Raw genomic sequence first — 17087 nt, 5'->3', positions numbered from 1 at the left:
TATTTAAGTGATTGAAATGAATGCATCTATTTTTTTATTGTTTTAAAAAAAAATTGTGAGGAGATTGTGTAAGCCAAATATTTATTTGATTTGAAAAGGTTTTTGGCCGTTGGCATACCTTCTTAATATATTAAAAACAGAGTAAAGGAACCATAAATTACCTCGGCCTATGGTTAAGCCAGCTCTGAAAGTAGGCGCCAGTGAATTCACACACAAGGAGGATACAGTTATGCCATCTATGTAAAATTACTTAATTTATCGTGCTTGCTATTTGACGCTAGATGTCACTACCGACTAGTTATTTGTGAAATTTTAAAACCCCTTTACTGCATATAATTGTAAGATTCCTTAAATTCTTACTTAACTATCGTATTAGCATGATCTATTTTGTTTTAGTTGTATCAATTGTTATTTCGTCTTTCTGATTTAATCTTGATTTATGGTTTTGGTAGAATTGTCATGTCTTCTCTATGACACTCCTATCTTATCACCTATGTCAAATTATGTAAATCGGGAAATAAGGTTATATTTATGTTTTGACATTTTAATACAACATTGAAATTGTTTTGTAAAATAATTAAAATATCGGGTTTTATCTGAACGTTAAACAATAGTTAAAATTTTGAATATGTCATTAACTAGATTATCATTTTTACGATCGTTTTATAAGTTAGAAAACATCAAGTTAGTACGAAGATATTCCTCACATGATTCAATAAATTTGAACGATCCGGCTATTCAGACATATTTAAAACAATTGATAATAGAACATGATAAATTGCATACAAAACCACGGAAAACAAATGAAGAAACTAAGCGCTTACATGAAATTAAACCTATAGTAAATGTACTCGAACAGAGAATATCTCTTTTCGATAGTATTGATTCACTCAAAGAGCTAAATAAACGAGAGGGGAAGGATGAGGAAATAAAGAAGATGATCAAAGAAGAAGCTCAAATATACCTCTCAAGGATAAAAGAGGTTGATAGTGATTTACAAGCTATCCTCTTAGAACCTAATTTAACTCAAGGAGGTGTTTTGATTGAGGTTACAACTGGTGCAGGGGGACAGGAGTCAATGCTATTCGCTAAAGAACTTTTCAATTTGTACCACGAATATTCTAAATATAAAAATTGGGAAGTTGATATAGCTTCAATTGAAAAGTCAGATCTTGGTGGTATCAGAAAGGGATCATTAATAGTGCAGGGATTGGGAGCACCGGAATTGATGAGGATGGAGGCTGGTGTACATAGAGTTCAAAGAATACCTGTCACAGAGAAAGGAGGCCGTATACATACAAGTACAGTGTCTGTGGCAGTGTTACCATTAGCTACAGAAATTGAACTCGAAATACCAGATAAAGACCTAAATATAGAGACTAAACGAGCAAGTGGTGCTGGTGGCCAGCATGTGAACACCACAGATAGTGCTGTCCGCATCACTCACCTTCCCACAGGAACTGTAGTTGAATGTCAGGAAGGAAGATCACAAATAAAAAACAGGCAAATTGCTTTACAAAAACTGAGAACACTGCTACTTCAAAAGCAGGAAGAAGAACAATCATCTAAGATAAATAATGAAAGAAAGTCTCAGGTAATATTAATTTGACTGTTCCTAGTCTAATGAGTGTAAAATTGTGACCGCAGATCCCAAGGTGCTGGGTTCAAACCCCAAAATGACTTAAAAAATGGCTATTAGGTTTTCTTTTATAATTTTTTCTGCAGTTTCTAGGGCTCTGGAATTTAGAACTAAGTGCTATAAATGTAGATAGTCTCATAAGATTTGCCGTCAAAGTCCAAATTGATCGGGAAAGAAAAATGTTTGAATTCTTGATTTAACAAAATCATATTATACTCTGTCATTTAAAATCAAATTTGGAAAACTTTTTTTTTGTTTGAGAAGGATATGTTTTAGTTCCTTACTATAATAAATAGAAAACTTCGCAACAGTTTACTTTTTTTATTAAGATACATTAGAAATCTATTAGCTTAGAATCAGTGTTTAATAATATAAGAAAGATTATAAAGATTGTGTGTTAGAGCATAAGGTTATCTTTATTTAATCTTAACATGAATGAGTTGTGCTTAGAGACAATACAGTTGTGCTCATTAAGAATGAGTTCATTCTTAATTGTAATAAAGACTTATTTTATTAATTTAAATGACTATTACATTTCGTTTCAGATTGGTTCCAGCAATAGGAATGAGAAAATAAGAACTTATAACTATCCTCAAGACAGAGTGACAGAGCATAGAGATGGTGGTGGTACCACTCACAGCTTAAAAACTTTCATGGAAGGTGGGGAGCAGTTAGAAGAGCTCCAAGAGTCCCTACTGCGACACCAGCGATATCAAACCATAATGGCTGACATCAATGATTTTATTGCCAGATATAAAGCAGAAACTACTGGAAAAAATTAAACACTTATATAAATGTTTTTGAATGAAAAATATTTCAAGTAATTGTTGTCGCTTTTCAATACAAATTTTAAATATTAGGGGTAGATATTTTGGTAAGAAAAACCATTTAAATAATTATCAAGACTATAAAAATGTAAATATGAAGCTAATGTAATTAAATTTCATTAAATTATTAGTAAGAAACAACTTGTGTAAATGCTATATTGTTTTGTTACAATAAAACTCTAAATTAATATCATAAATATTTAATTTGTACCAAATTAATCACAATCTTCACAAAACAAAAAACAAAATTTTGAATATATTAATAATATTTTTTTACATAAGAGATTCAAAATATTAAAATCTATACTTAATACTAAATTAGGTAAATAATGACTATTAACAAACATAAAAGTTTCTAAATAAAGTTTTTATGATTTAAGTACAGTAATCAATGAAATTTAATAAAATAACAAAAACGAGGGAGTCTTACACTAGTCACATAAAATGTATAACATATAACATCTCACCTTGATAATAAGCAACATTACAATTACATTCTTTGGAAAATGGGTTACTATAGTACAATGTGACGGCTAACTCTAGCACTGTGCACTCATTGGTCTAATGAAATATTGTGTGGTTCCCTAACTTTCTGTTGCACACTTCCGTCAGGTGTGAGGAAAGAGGTTTACACACAACAAAAATAATAGGAGAGTTTAAATAATGTAAGATATCAATCAAATTTTTTTTTATATTTTTTTCAAATGTAATTGTACGAAAAAAAGGTATTTTAATTCAATAAATAAGCGTTTATTTGTCATATTGAAATTCGAATTATACTAATTCATTAAAATTTTATGTACAATTAAAATCAATAAAACTCTGAAGATTCAAGAAATATTAGTAAAAGTGATAATACTAGTTGATATGAATTAATCCTCCACATCCGAAGAATCTATAAAATATGTAATAGGAATACAATAATTACTTATTGATATGTAGCATGACATGTTCAATTACTGTAATTAGGTATAATATAAACTATTTCAAAATAAATTAATGAAGTTATATGAAAAACACTTATAAATATAATCTATTGAACTTTACAACAAATTCTCTTAATAAAATTTAAGGAAACAGATAATAAATATTCTTTTTAATGACTTTGGCTATGTTTGATAATAAATTAGAAGTAGTGAAGGATTATAGTTATGATTAGAGGTATCCAAAGTATGTTTTTCTGTTGTAGACTACCGCGCCCGCACATGTCAATATTACTCTCCTGGAAAAAGTTATATTGAATTAGGTACTGATTAAAAGAACTGTCATACGCTCTGACGTTTATGGAAAAACTTACGATTCAGATTTTTGCCTTAAATTGATGTATATCTAAAAGATCTATTTTTTTATATCTGTGCCATATATTTTAAATAATTTTGGAATTACATTTAATTGATAAAAAAATTGGTATGATTTTTAATAAGTTAAACCTGTACGTACTTCAGTATGGTTCCGAATGCAGGAGTTCGGTTGTTTTCTGTACAATGGATGCATATGCTTTAAGCATGGCAAGGACTCATTGTACTGGACTTCGGTCGCATCTATCGAGAATATTGGTACTTCGACCTTCGCGCACATCGCGTCCACAACAACTAACAACATGTTCGTGTAATTAACCAACTGTGCATAGAATGGTCTGTCACATTCACGTACTGGTTTGTTCAGTTTCTCGTCGAGATTTTTGTAATCTAATTGATAGAGATACATTTCTCTATCGCAAGGCGTCGGCCGCGTCCGATTTATAAGGACAAGCTTCTCGAAATCTCTCTCCAGCATACGCGTTGGTGGTTTCGACATAGATGGGTCGTCAGTGTCTTCGTCATTCTCGTAATTCTGATAGGCAACTGTGTTAGAGAAGATAACAGTATAGAAATATATCAATATTAATTTTCTCCTACATGCAGATTAACGTTATTTTCAAAGTTGGATAAACTTAATTAAAAAAAGGCGGTAATTCTAAAACATTCATTTGGATTTGTAGAAAAAATACGTATTGCAGATAAAGGGAGACTTTATTATGTAAATTAAACTATGTACATAAAACAACAATAATATCTGTTAAATCGTTAAGCGTTTTGAGGAAAGAATGTATATCATTTGACAATGTAAATACTTTCTTTCAGAAGCTTCATGCAGCATTAAAATCAGTAGATACATGAAATTTCAAAAAGTTTAAAGATAATGGTGGGTTAAACTTAAATATTATATCGGACGATGAAACAAACCAACTTATTTAATGATTGATTACATTTAATATAGGTAGATTTAAAATCTTAAATTGTTTTTAACGCTTATGTTTACTTACATGCATAGAAAAGCAACTACAACAAATACATTTATTATAATAGGATATTGCATGATGCATCCGCCTTTATAACGGGTGAACTATAACTTTGAGAGAATAACGATCTATTCTATCATATACTGTATATTGAAGATAGCCATTAAACATGCACATTCCGGAATTTAATCTACAAATAAACACTGATATGTAAAATAGCAAGGAACGTTCGGAAATTCCATCAGTGCCATTTAACAACACTGTCTACTGTGCTCGATCTATAAACTCACCAGTGGGTGTAAGAAACTCTGAAAACAAGATGGAGTCGTTACTACTGTCATAGAACATTTTGGCTACATCCAATTTGTGACTCCATGATAGAATTTTGATATCTCTATAAACTAAACTTATCCCGAGTCAATAAGAGACCAGTACATGCACTCAAGTAGTTTAATCCTAAATGTGCAACAAGTGATTTGGAGTAATTGTATTGTGAAATAGAATTGCGATATTAGTAAAGATCCTCGTAGATTTCAAAATTATTGGTACCTATTTTTTTTAATATTTAATACAGAATGTATAGGTATAGTCTTTGTCAGTCAGCGATTTTTTTTTAAGTACACAAAGCACATCAAATAACTAGCACATATACATTTGGTAATTTAAAAAGGTATTGACTTTATGCTCGTTGTCATGCACAATTTACAGACCATGCTGACAACGCGCAAGAGCGACACCGACTTCATATTTTTTTGATATTTAGTTAAATACCTTAAATTGCCGATCTATTCCAATAATTAGTTATAATGCATTAAACACAATTGTTGTAAAACACATAACATCTATAGGGATTTACTTAAAAGACATACCATAGTCGAAAGAGTAACTGGAAGCTTGAGCCAGTCCGACCGCTATTGAATTGTAAATCCAGATTGTTGTAGCAAGGAACCACGCCATTATAAGCCTTAAGTTTTCCAGGGGCTGAAATTCATGATATATTTTTTTATTATGGAGTAAGTTAACATAGACTTTTGACAACAAACTTTTCTTTATTATAAGTACCGTTAATAATGATGATGCTGGATTTGTAGTTTTCTTCTCTCTAAAGCAGACGGCTTGGTAATCGATAATATGGACTGGTTTAAATACATCATCTTCAACTAACCGCATCATAATGTCTGGTCTTATCTGCAAAGGGATAAAATTGTACAAAGCGAGTATAAGGAACCCGAATATTTTGAATGAAAAACTAACCTTGCCAAAAAATTGACCAGTCTGAGTTGTGTCTTTGCTGACAATGATCCATCCATTACTGTCTACTAAGAAGCAGTCCCAATTATCTGATAAACATGTAACACACTCCTTGTTGTGTTCGCACTAAAAGGCAATAAATTGTATTATTACACAGATGAATGATTTGTGTATAGTCAGAGTAAGAAAACCTTCGTCAGTTTTAAAATTCATTCCTTTATCAAGTCTTAAACTCTTAGTACCTTTTGAATCTAAACATCAAATCATTGCGACGCAATCGAGTCGATCTCGATCGGTAAAGCAGATTATCGCTCACACTGAGCACACGAAAATAGTTCTTAAGGTGACGAACCTTTTCTTACCCCGACTGTACTTTTGGAAAATTTCAAGAATAAATTAATATATTGATTCAGAATATAATTTTTAGTGGAACTTACCGATGTCGTAATATTTTCGAACCACTCACTCAACCGTTCATGTTTAAATTGGAAGCCGACAACAGCAGCTGGTGTTTTTCTATGTCCATCACCATGGAACACGGCGTGTGCTGCCGTAACCATAGCGGAGCTAACGTTCAAAGGAAACTTCTCTGTACTTAAATCCACACTGTAAACAAAGCTGAGCGGATCCACGTAGTGCTGTTCTACGGCTCGACGATACCACACCTCGTCAATAGCACGAGGCCATTGCTTGCCGAATTCAGGCCTAGATAATCATGAAGATATAATTATTTTTAGTGATGTTTGTGCTAATATAAAATCATGTATTTTTGTATCATAGATACTCACTTGTCATCGTAGTCCCTTGAAGGATGAGTTTGCCAGCGAGTTAAGCCGCTGTGCGTTGCAAGGAAAGCAACTATGTACCCAAAACGCTGAATAAACTCCGCCCTGTGGACAACCATGTAGTAAGAATACTTCGTAACATCTTTGGGAAACACCAACGAGAATATATCTTATAAAACAAGAATATGTAGATTATAAATATTATAGTGAGCCCAATGGTCGCTTCTGTTAAACCTTATTTTTTTAAACAAAGTTTTAAATACACCATGTGGTCACAAACAACTAACAATCTTGCGTCGAGAGCTGCAAATAACACATCAAATTAAGCAAAGAATAAAACAAAATAACCTATCTGCACGTGATGGTAAATTTATTGTATCTAACTACCATAATATCTACTATCTTTTATGCAAATCTCCGAAAATTGTTTTATTTTTGTTTTTATATTTTATGTATAGAAAATATATTATTGTTTAATGATGGTATATGTCGATGGACAGGCAGGTAAGTGATCACCAACACTCATAGACATCGGCACTGAAAGAAAGATTAATTATGAATATCCCACCAGCCTTGGGAACAAAATGTTATGTCTTTTGTGCCTGTTTCACTGGCTCACTCACCCTCCAAAATGGAATACAACCATAATAAGTATTGTAGTTTCGCGGGCTTGCACGGAGCCGTACCAACAAGTATATTAACTTACTTTGATCCATAAGCTGCATAAAACATTTAAGACTACCTATTTATGAATAAACCAAATACTTACTTGATCCTGGTTTGCACGTTACTTATTAGAGATTATACATAATGTTACTAAATGTTATCTTTACCTCAACTGCAGTTGAATTAAAGTATTTAAATAAAAAATAAATTATGAACAAATTGTTAAGGCTTATTTCTTATTGAATGAATTTTAATCAGTCTCCAAACCCTGTTTTAGGTAAATACTCAAATGATACCATATTAATCCATTCTTGATGTTATACTTTACCTCGGCAATAATCCAATCACTTTAGTCAATGGGCTATCCGGGTAAAAGGCAACAAAAAATGTGTAAAAACGTCAATTTTGTAAATCATCAGTACCTTATATAGTGTATCGTAGGTATATTTTACATGCACAGTATTTATTTATGTAATTGAATTGTTGATATTACAGGTGTGAAGCTTAGAAACTTATACCGTATTTTTTTTGTAATATAAAAACTCTTTTAGTGCAATCTGTGTAAATTATCAGTACCGTTTAAAAATAAACCGGTTGTTGGTGCAAAAAGGTTTTATTATAAACCTACTGCGATGAGTGCTTTATATCAAGATTCACGCACTAATTGTCTGTCTTAAATTTAAAAAAAAATAACAATTAAAATAGTCGATACTTACGCTTTATCATCTGATGCAGAATCCGATATGCTTTTGTTAAACCATGCAGTATTCCTAGCATCATACACCAGAGCCTGCATTAATCCATGATCGCCTAGAATTATTACGTAAATGTTGTAATATCTTCAGTTGCAATTATTTATTACCAAAATTGAAAAATTACGGCTCAGGACTTACAATAATACTCATTTCGTGGAGCAATATTTGGTGATTTATTTCTTTCTCTTGCTTCTGTACCTGTAAAATATAAAAATATATTTTTTTTATATTATGATTTTTTTAATTAGATTAGAACATATTAAATAAAAATACAACATATTTAATGAAGATGCGGAGGAATGAGGAACACATTGTGAGGAAGGCCTTGAGCATGGATGTGGATGGATATAGAATTATAGAGGTAGAGGACGACCAAGGAAACGATGGATGGATTGTGTGAAAGACGATATGGCTAGAAAGAATGTTGCTTGTGAGATGACGTCTAACAGAGAAGTAAGGAAGGAGAAGACATGCTGTGCCGACCCCAAATAAAATTGGGATAAGGGCAGGAGGATGACAATGATTTAATAAAGATGCAACTAAAAATAAAAATGAAGTACCTTCACTATGCCGCTCATGTCCTTTGTTCTTGTGGTGTTCAGGGGGTCGCGGCTTGGCAGGCCAACGCCAGCCCGGTCTCGCAACCCTTTCCAAGAAATAGAGCAGTTCAGCTTCCGGAGATGAAAATGTCCGCTCGTAGTGACGACAATACAACCTAGGAAAAACGATAAACATTATCATTGCTATATGTTATTAGGTATGAGTAAATATTACGTGAACAGAAAGGCACAAAACATAAGCGTTTTTTTTATATTTATTTTTAACAGCTTCATAGAAAATTTACGCTAATTGGTAATATTTAAATTATAGTGATCTCCATGAACAATAAGATGTTACTGAATAAAAATAAATAATTTAAAAGAACGCATTGACTAATAAAATATAATATTATTAAATTAATATTAGGTATATGTTATAAGTTCATGTGTATAAAATCTGTAACTCTGTAATAAATTTTAATTTTATCGTTGTAAGATGTTTAAATCATAATAGATTGTTTACATACCAATCGGGATGAACGCTCCACTTATTGGACAGATATTGGCGTGCGGATATATTTTTAGACGTTAACGATAGCCGGTGAATATCATCTGTCGGAGGAGGCGTTATGCGATGACGACCATAGTTTTCGGGTATCGACACGACGAGCGTGAACGGTGAATCACTTATACCAGTCCAGTAGTAATGTCTCTTGCCACGTGATACCCTTTTCTGTAAAATAAAAAACGTCGTATTTTAAAGCGTTACACACACAATATTGGATACAAAGTTGACCTTAAAATTTAACTACTATCACATTCGGAGAAATAACTACAACACATTTTAATTTGTGTATATAGTAGGTATATTGTAAATATGTAATAAAAATGATAATTTAGTAACAAGTAGGTTAATAAAAATACGTGTAGGCACAAACCAATATTTTCAATTTTTTTTAACTGACTTCGAATAAATTAGGCTGCTTTATAATTCGGTTTTTTATCTGAATACGTAATTACAATCTGTACTAATATTATAAATTCGAAAGTAAATCTGCTAGTCTGATCATGGTCAAACCATTGAAACGATGGTACGGAATCAATGTCGTATGAAACAAGATTGATCACATGGTTTTTTAGTCAGTAAGCTTGCATCATGATAAAAGTGTAGTAAGGTAAGTGGTAAGTGTACCTTAAAAGAAGCTTACCATGTCTTCCATGTGGTATTTTATATTCATTAGTTTGTTTCCAGTTTTTTGGTCAATTATTTCCTTACGGAGCTGAAAAGCGAAACATTTAAGTCAATGAATGATAAATGACACACAAACTGTGTTTTTCCAAATATTCCAAATATATTATTCTTCTATATTGATGTATATGTCTTTATATCACCGAATGAGTCAAATTATTGCCTTATTTCTAATATTGAAAGTGTACACAATTCGTTCACCGTTTTTTTTTCAGTCTGGCTTTTTATTTTCTGATCTCATGGTGTTCGTTACTTTGTCTTTTTATTGAATAAAGGAATTGGATTTTTTGAAAACAAATATTTTATAGTCACGTTTTTTTATAGTACATGCGTACATGATACATTGTAAGAATATTCTTGTGTTATTACCGCTGTTAATTCTTTGCTGAAGTTTCTCGGGCTCCTGTCGTCATCAAACAACTCGACCTCAATCATATCCACACTGTTGTAGCTCGGCTTTAAGATTTGTTGAAACTGAAATTAACATTTCATCTTAAGTCGACATGGCCTAATAGATATTTATATGATATGTAAATTATTATAGAAGCATACAGGCTACATATCTACTCAGTAGTGAAGCTTGATTTAAAAAAAAAAGTTTTTGCTACGCAATGAAAACATAATGAGTAATATTAAATACAAGAAAATCTGAGGCATAAATCCGCCATTAAAATGCAGATAAAATTCAAGCATTTGCCTAGAAATATGGCTATAAAACAAGCTAAAGATCAAAAGTTAAGTTCGAATTTTAAATGTTTTAAATGTCTACTGCATCAGAGCTACATATTTGTTTATTTGTAAGTAAGTGAAACAAACAGCATATTTTATATTGCATAAAATTTATAAACCTTAAATAACACACATGCCAATACAGTTTCCACATAGTTTAGTTTTGAACATATATATAAAAAAGATAAAACAGTAAAATTAAATGTAAAAAATATATCTCATTTATCTACTTACAACAGGCCGTAGATCAGGATGTATTAAAATGTATCCATTGTTAGTGACAATGAACGCGTAGCCATTCACTCCGATCTGTATTAATCAAATTTTACACATGTATTCGATTAATAATTATAATACTTAAAAAATCAATCGAAAATCAATTAAAAGTAACCTTGTATGGTGTCATTAAGGCTTGAATTTCAGACAGGGGAACGTCAGTTCCAGCCACTCCTAATAATCTCGCTATACGCATCTGAAAATGTTTAAAATACTCTCAGTTTTACGTAAATATACGCAAACAATAACTATAATTTTAAGACAAAAATATAAAATTTGTCGAAAATGCTAAAAATTCAAAATGGTGGTATGGTTATAATGTATTAAATAAAATATACATCAATGCATAAATAATGATTATCACTACTCAACCCATATTTATTGTTATTATAATTTCTACTAAATATTATAAACGTTTAAAGTTTTATTATCTCTAGCAAATAGTTATTTTTCGTCTAGCATCTACGCCCCGTTAGGTATATAAATATATTTACGAACTACTTAATTTCAATAGTACTAATTTAAATGATTTTTCATTACAGGTTCTAGCACTCTACGCAATCAAAAATTACGATCTTTATCGTATAAAAAACACTACACTTTATACTAAAACCCACTACAATCTAGATGGGCTGGTACCCTTTCCGGTCCATTGCAAGAATCTGTTGACATTGTAAATACTTTTTATAAATGTAAGAAAATTTTTATAAAAGATAAACATGAAAAATCATAATCATTACATAAGACGTATCATCCATCACTTGGTTGAAATTTTGAATAAATATTTCCTCAAGTAATTTCATTGTTTTCTATTACTTAAACTTAAATTTTAAATTCGAATTTCAGGTTGATAATTCAGGTAGAAATAAATCGGAACAATTTATAAATTTATAATAATATGATTATTTCAAATAAACCGCACAGGAAAGAAAGAAGTTTTTAATATATGTTTGGCATGTAAATGTGTTTATTTGTCATAGTTATGTACTGTTTGATATTCATGTTTGGTTCGGTTCAGCCGTTCCGTGGGGTCTGTTTGAAATGTTTCATCTTGCGTCGACGCTCATTCGTCACCTCTCACACAAGTCTGATGAGAGCGAGTGCCTACCTCCTTCTGGCCGTTCTCCTCTACGGACTGCGATTGGTTGTTGACGTACGAATGCAATAAAATTAACAACATATAGGTAAATGCATTATAACAACCTGTACTAGTAATCAAAATTTCCTCTATAAATGAGAAAACTTAATTACACTAAAAAAATCTTTAGTATATGAAAAGTTTTGTCATTCTTAGATACAATACTTCGAACTTAACAAATACAAAAGCCCCATTCGTCTCTCATGGCGGGCTGCAGAAAACTCTTAATGAAAAATATTTACATTTACTTTCATAATACAAGTCAATGTTTAAAATGTCTCTACGAAGACATCGCTAAATTCAGGCAAAAATACTTGTTATTGATTAGATAGTGTGCGTAATACAGATGGTCATTCTTGCACAAAAGTAATAACTTTGATAACTGATAGAAAAGTTAATTCATAACACCCTAGTGGTCTACGCCTACTATCTAGTAGAAAACTACTATACTACGGTAAGCCAAAAGGGTTAAACAACACATCGTCGGTCGGCTAGCGACCGAGACCGGGCGGTCCACATCTATCGAGGACAGATGCTGCGCTAACGGGGCCAAATAAGATTTTACCGTTACTGAAATCCAAAAAACTAAATCATAAAAACTCTCTTGTATCTTGCAAAAACTTTACATTAAAATCATCAAAACTTTCTAAGTGTAGTACCTCTTTTGTAACTGATACCCAGTAAGCTTCATTTATCAGTACATTCTCTGTGATGTTCTGAGGGAAACCATCAAACAAAACTGAATATTATTAAAAGGCACTTGATTATACACATTTTATAAAGAAGTAATATATACATTCAAATATATTTACAGCAATGAAAAGTAGGAGCAGCTTACGTCCAATATTATTAGGAAACATAAGTATAAACCAATCTGTAAAAATTTGTATTAATAAAAATAATCTTTTCTCATGCATAAAGTAAATTTTGAATTTGGAATAGTTGGTTTACAGTTCAGTCGCTTAAAAAGAAGAATAAAGAGGTCACTTCTAAATAAGTCTTGATAGTGTCACTTTAATCTTCTTTTCAAGACTCATAATATTCTGGGGATTTCAAAAAATAAAATTAACGCTTTAATTTTAAGACGAAAACTCACCTCATTATGACGTAAATCATAAACAGGCATCGAAACAGACGTCATCAGTTGGTATTTAGAATTTCCAAGTTCGCTATACTGACCCTGTTTCATCTGAAGCGAATTGTCATGTTAATGTACCATTTTTATACATACATTCTGCGAATAATTATTTTTCTTCGGATACTGAATCCGAGCACTAAGACTTACAACTGAGGCCAAAAATAAAAAGTGGGTTTTGCTGACAAAAAAATTCTCGTAGCAATTTTAAATTTGAAAATTAAGTAAAGTTCGGTTTTAAGTCTAAGTGCACTTATATTTATGCAGTATATTAAAACCTGTGCAGTTGGCATGTTTTTAGAGACAGGTGCCCATACAGATTGAAATGTCCGAAGTTATAATCATCATATCTCAAATAAATAAATAAATAAATATCTCAATACCTGAGTTATTTTCCACCGTCTGTTTTGTTCCTTCTCCGAATTAAACAGCGCCTTGTCTCTACGCTGACTCATAAACCTCTCTTTTTGCTCGGCTCTCTCACGTTGCTCCCATAAATAATCCGCTACTTTGGGATCCTAACAAATGCCAATTTAAATATACGTTATTAGGAAACTTCACTAAAAATACTATCTTACAAAGTAACAAATATTTTTAAATAATTTATGACATTGTCTTTTTAAGTCAAGGGGATTAACTAATATTTTTTTCAATTATTTGATTTAACCAATATTGATGTGGATCGAAAAGTCTTAATGAAACAACAGTAACAAACTGATGCTGAGATCTTTGCGAAAAAAACATCAGACGAGATATTAGGTGTGCTACGTATTTAAATTATCATTTTATTCATATTTTTTGAATTAATATTTACCGTAACATTTGCATAAACGGGAGTCCAGACAACAGGATGTTTTTCACGCTGCAGAACCAACGGCCTCGCCAATACATTGACATGCTCCAGTACCCTCTCCCGTACTTCAGCTAACGTACTCAAGTGCACGTAGAAGCCTCTGTTCGCACAAGCCATCCACTTCACTTCCCTCACGTCCGCTACCTGGAGTTACCTCGCTAAATATTATTCTATTCAGAATGTCACGTGTCACTGTTTCTACCTAAGTGTGGTATGATATCTGATGCAGCCTTGCGAAAAAGCATTAGGAACCTACTAAAATAAAGGCTACAGGTTATCAAAAGATATTATTTAAAGTCTATAAGCCATTCAATCCTCTACTAATTTACATTTTTTATGCAATTAAAGTCGACAAATTTATATCTTTATCTATCTAGGAAAATCGCAAAACAAAATGAAAATTTGATAATTTACATAATTTTAGTAAAATTAGAATATCTACTAAAGAAATATTTCTAAAATATCAAATATATAAGAGACTTATATTTATATAGACATAAATATAAGTCTCTTGCGTTCATTATTTTAGACATAGAAAATAATACTATCACAAAAACGACAATAACAACAAATATAATCCTCAAGCGAAGCAACAAAAACATGGAAATGGAAGAAGGAATTACATTTAAATGACAAATAACAATGCATGCACAAATGACATTACATAGGAAAATAGAAGAAAGAAGAGTACCACATTCAAGGTGTACTGGTAGAAGGTACAAGGGATACATTATGCAGGTCCCACAATGACTACGACACACAGTAATACCTGGAGTGGTACTACCTTTACCTCGCGACCTATCAGATAAGTGAACACCCGCACCGGGGTCTCGTACTTCCAGTTGAATCTTTCGAATAACTCCTTGTAGTTGTACGGAACGCCATCGGTGACGAGCATTATTGCCTACATATTTATGTTCGTTAAAACAAATGTTGCATTCAAATTAAACTACTTTGATATAGATACCACTTAGAGGGATTACTAAGTATTTGAATATTTTTGTAGTTATAATAGGTATATGTTAAAAAATAAATTTCATACCTGATTGCAATTGGCACCACCGCTATTATTTCTATAAATTTCCAATAGCTCAAAAGCTCTTGTCAAAGCCGCTGAGAAATTAGCTATTTCCATTGTTTCAAAATTATCTAAAGCCAATTTTAATTCCCGTAGGTTTGCTAAGGTCGCCTATAAGCATAAAATTATGGTGTAAATTTTATATATTCTACGTTTAAGTTCATAACATCAATTTTAAAACATACTTGAACAAGAGAATCTTCGAAGCATGGTACAATTTCCTCCACAGTATCAGCAAAAGTCATAACGCTAACAAAATCATTATTGCCGAGAGTATCTAAAATATTGGTGACTACGTGTTTGGCTATATCCCTTCTTTGGCCTGTCATGGAACCACTGCGATCAACTAAAATCACAACATCCTTAGGGCTAGCAGCTGCTTCCATGTACCAAGCTCTCGTGCGACAGTCGTATATATCAACAGGATCAGCGCGCCATTTCATTGCTAAAAAATTTAATAAATTAAAAGTAACCTCTTAATACAAATACTAATAATAAAATGAAATGAATGTATATATTTTACCAGGATAGTGTCTCATAAATCCAGTTGAGCTACCAAAGTACTGCCAAGACAACGTTGGATCGCTTTGATAATTGTTAATAAAATGTGTATCTAACCCTTCCGACCAGTGAATACCTTTGATCACTTCAGTTGCTGAAATCAAGACTCGTTATTAATAATTATTCTAAGTAGCTTACTTATTATTTATCATTATAATAACTCTTACCCCACGTGTATACATTTGTTGGGACATGGACACTACTAATATTAATATTGACAGGGATATTAGAAAAATGAGGATTTTGTAGCAAATGTGCATTTTTTGACGGAGGTCGTATTATCCAGTTTTCCATTGTAAATTCTGGTTCAGGAGTTGTCGTCAACGATTGGTCTTCGTAAAGGTCTTCCATTTCTTTGCTATTATAGAACTGAAAGTCTTCAGGTACCGGTTCATTTTGTTTATCGAATGCCATATTTTCTGCCGCTTCCACAATTCGTTTAACTGCGCTTATTTTAAGTTCCATCATTGCACGTATATCGTCTGCCATGTTCTGAACCAGTTTTTCCCCATCCCGTGATTCAATTTGTGCTGACTTAAAGCTCTAAAACATAAACATTATTAACTACAATTAATCTAAAAGAAAATGGAATAATAAAAGAAGTGTAAACGATCTTACGTCTTGGACTTCCTTCTTTCTCGTAATAAATTCTCCAAAGTGATATAATTCTGTTCCAAGCTTAACTGCCCATGCCTGAACGCTAAACATTCGATATGTTTTTTAAATTAAAACTTATAATTATAATGTATCACTAATTATGATATACAATTATCATCAACGTCATAGAATCTACCGATTCATTAAATACTCACGTGTTAAAGGATATTTTACTAGCAACGTCATATTGTATATTTGAAGAACAATCCCTGGAATCCAAGGATAATAACAGCAGTAATAACACGAAAATACCAGTACGGTAGCACATCAGAAACACTTAATCTAATTTGGCCCCCTATTGTACACAGTGTTTACATTTAATACATTTTCCAATAAAGATTTCTTATTATAGACACCGATTGATTTTTGTGGGTTTCTTCTCGAATTGTATGAGAATCAGCGTATTTGGGCCACTTGTTCTAGTAAACTCTCGACATTGATAAGGACAATCGGTGGCCGATGGCTTTCAAGGCGCAGTCGCAGTGGAGCGAGGCCCGAGCATGCGCCCCGCGTTCCTTGCGCGTTACGACTGCTAGCCAGCCCATTCCGCTACACTCGTGTCGCTGTATGTGTATCAGTTATACGTGTAAGCATAACTTGTGTTTTCGTTTAGCTATCTACAAAGCGCATCGATTTGTACAAATCGTTTTTCTAGGTCAGCGTGTCGA

At 32.2% G+C, this 17087-nt stretch overlaps 2 protein-coding genes across 3 annotated transcripts; one reads left to right on the top strand and one right to left on the bottom strand.

The window, feature by feature from the left end:
- Positions 1-522: 522 nt before the first annotated feature.
- LOC124530551 (peptide chain release factor 1) lies at positions 523-2656 on the top strand. Its single transcript, XM_047104757.1, has 2 exons — positions 523-1594; positions 2185-2656. The coding sequence occupies exons 1-2, from the start codon at positions 629-631 to the stop codon at positions 2419-2421; spliced, it is 1203 nt and encodes a 400-aa protein (XP_046960713.1). The 5' UTR covers positions 523-628; the 3' UTR covers positions 2422-2656.
- Positions 2657-2906: 250 nt separating this feature from the next.
- Positions 2907-16936, bottom strand: LOC124530538 (voltage-dependent calcium channel subunit alpha-2/delta-3). Of its 2 annotated transcripts, XM_047104746.1 has the most exons (28): positions 16575-16936; positions 16381-16462; positions 15930-16305; positions 15725-15856; positions 15387-15646; positions 15166-15312; positions 14908-15027; positions 14085-14267; positions 13654-13788; positions 13232-13324; positions 12795-12851; positions 12106-12132; positions 11113-11193; positions 10956-11030; positions 10362-10466; positions 9952-10023; positions 9271-9476; positions 8765-8919; positions 8343-8402; positions 8166-8259; positions 6787-6888; positions 6436-6703; positions 6002-6124; positions 5810-5935; positions 5617-5728; positions 5038-5055; positions 3907-4310; positions 2907-3688 (listed from the first exon to the last, which is right to left on the bottom strand). In XM_047104746.1, the coding sequence occupies exons 1-28, from the start codon at positions 16685-16687 to the stop codon at positions 3593-3595; spliced, it is 3822 nt and encodes a 1273-aa protein (XP_046960702.1). In that variant the 5' UTR covers positions 16688-16936; the 3' UTR covers positions 2907-3592. The 2 variants fall into 2 exon arrangements, with proteins under 2 accessions (XP_046960702.1, XP_046960692.1); XM_047104736.1 differs by lacking the exons at positions 15930-16305; positions 16381-16462; positions 16575-16936 and having other exon boundaries at positions 14914-15027; positions 15725-15851.
- Between the last annotated feature and the right edge of the window lie 151 nt (positions 16937-17087).

The sequence above is a fragment of the Vanessa cardui genome, chromosome 1 (assembly GCF_905220365.1).
Source record: "Vanessa cardui chromosome 1, ilVanCard2.1, whole genome shotgun sequence".
Classification (NCBI taxonomy): Eukaryota; Metazoa; Arthropoda; class Insecta; order Lepidoptera; family Nymphalidae; genus Vanessa; species Vanessa cardui.
This window is presented reverse-complemented; position numbering and strand designations above follow the sequence as displayed.

Excerpts from the sequence above, each read along its gene's own strand:
- LOC124530551 (XM_047104757.1), top strand. The coding sequence starts at position 629 with ATGTCATTAACTAGATTATCATTTTTACGATCGTTTTATAAGTTAGAA. Across the intron at positions 1,595-2,184 it reads ATAATGAAAGAAAGTCTCAG|ATTGGTTCCAGCAATAGGAA; the intron begins GTAATATTAATT and ends ATTTCGTTTCAG.
- LOC124530538 (XM_047104746.1), bottom strand. The coding sequence starts at position 16,687 with ATGTGCTACCGTACTGGTATTTTCGTGTTATTACTGCTGTTATTATCC. Across the intron at positions 16,306-16,380 it reads GAAAGAAGGAAGTCCAAGAC|AGCTTTAAGTCAGCACAAAT; the intron begins GTAAGATCGTTT and ends TTTATGTTTTAG. Across the intron at positions 6,125-6,435 it reads TCGAAAATATTACGACATCG|TGCGAACACAACAAGGAGTG; the intron begins GTAAGTTCCACT and ends ATTGCCTTTTAG.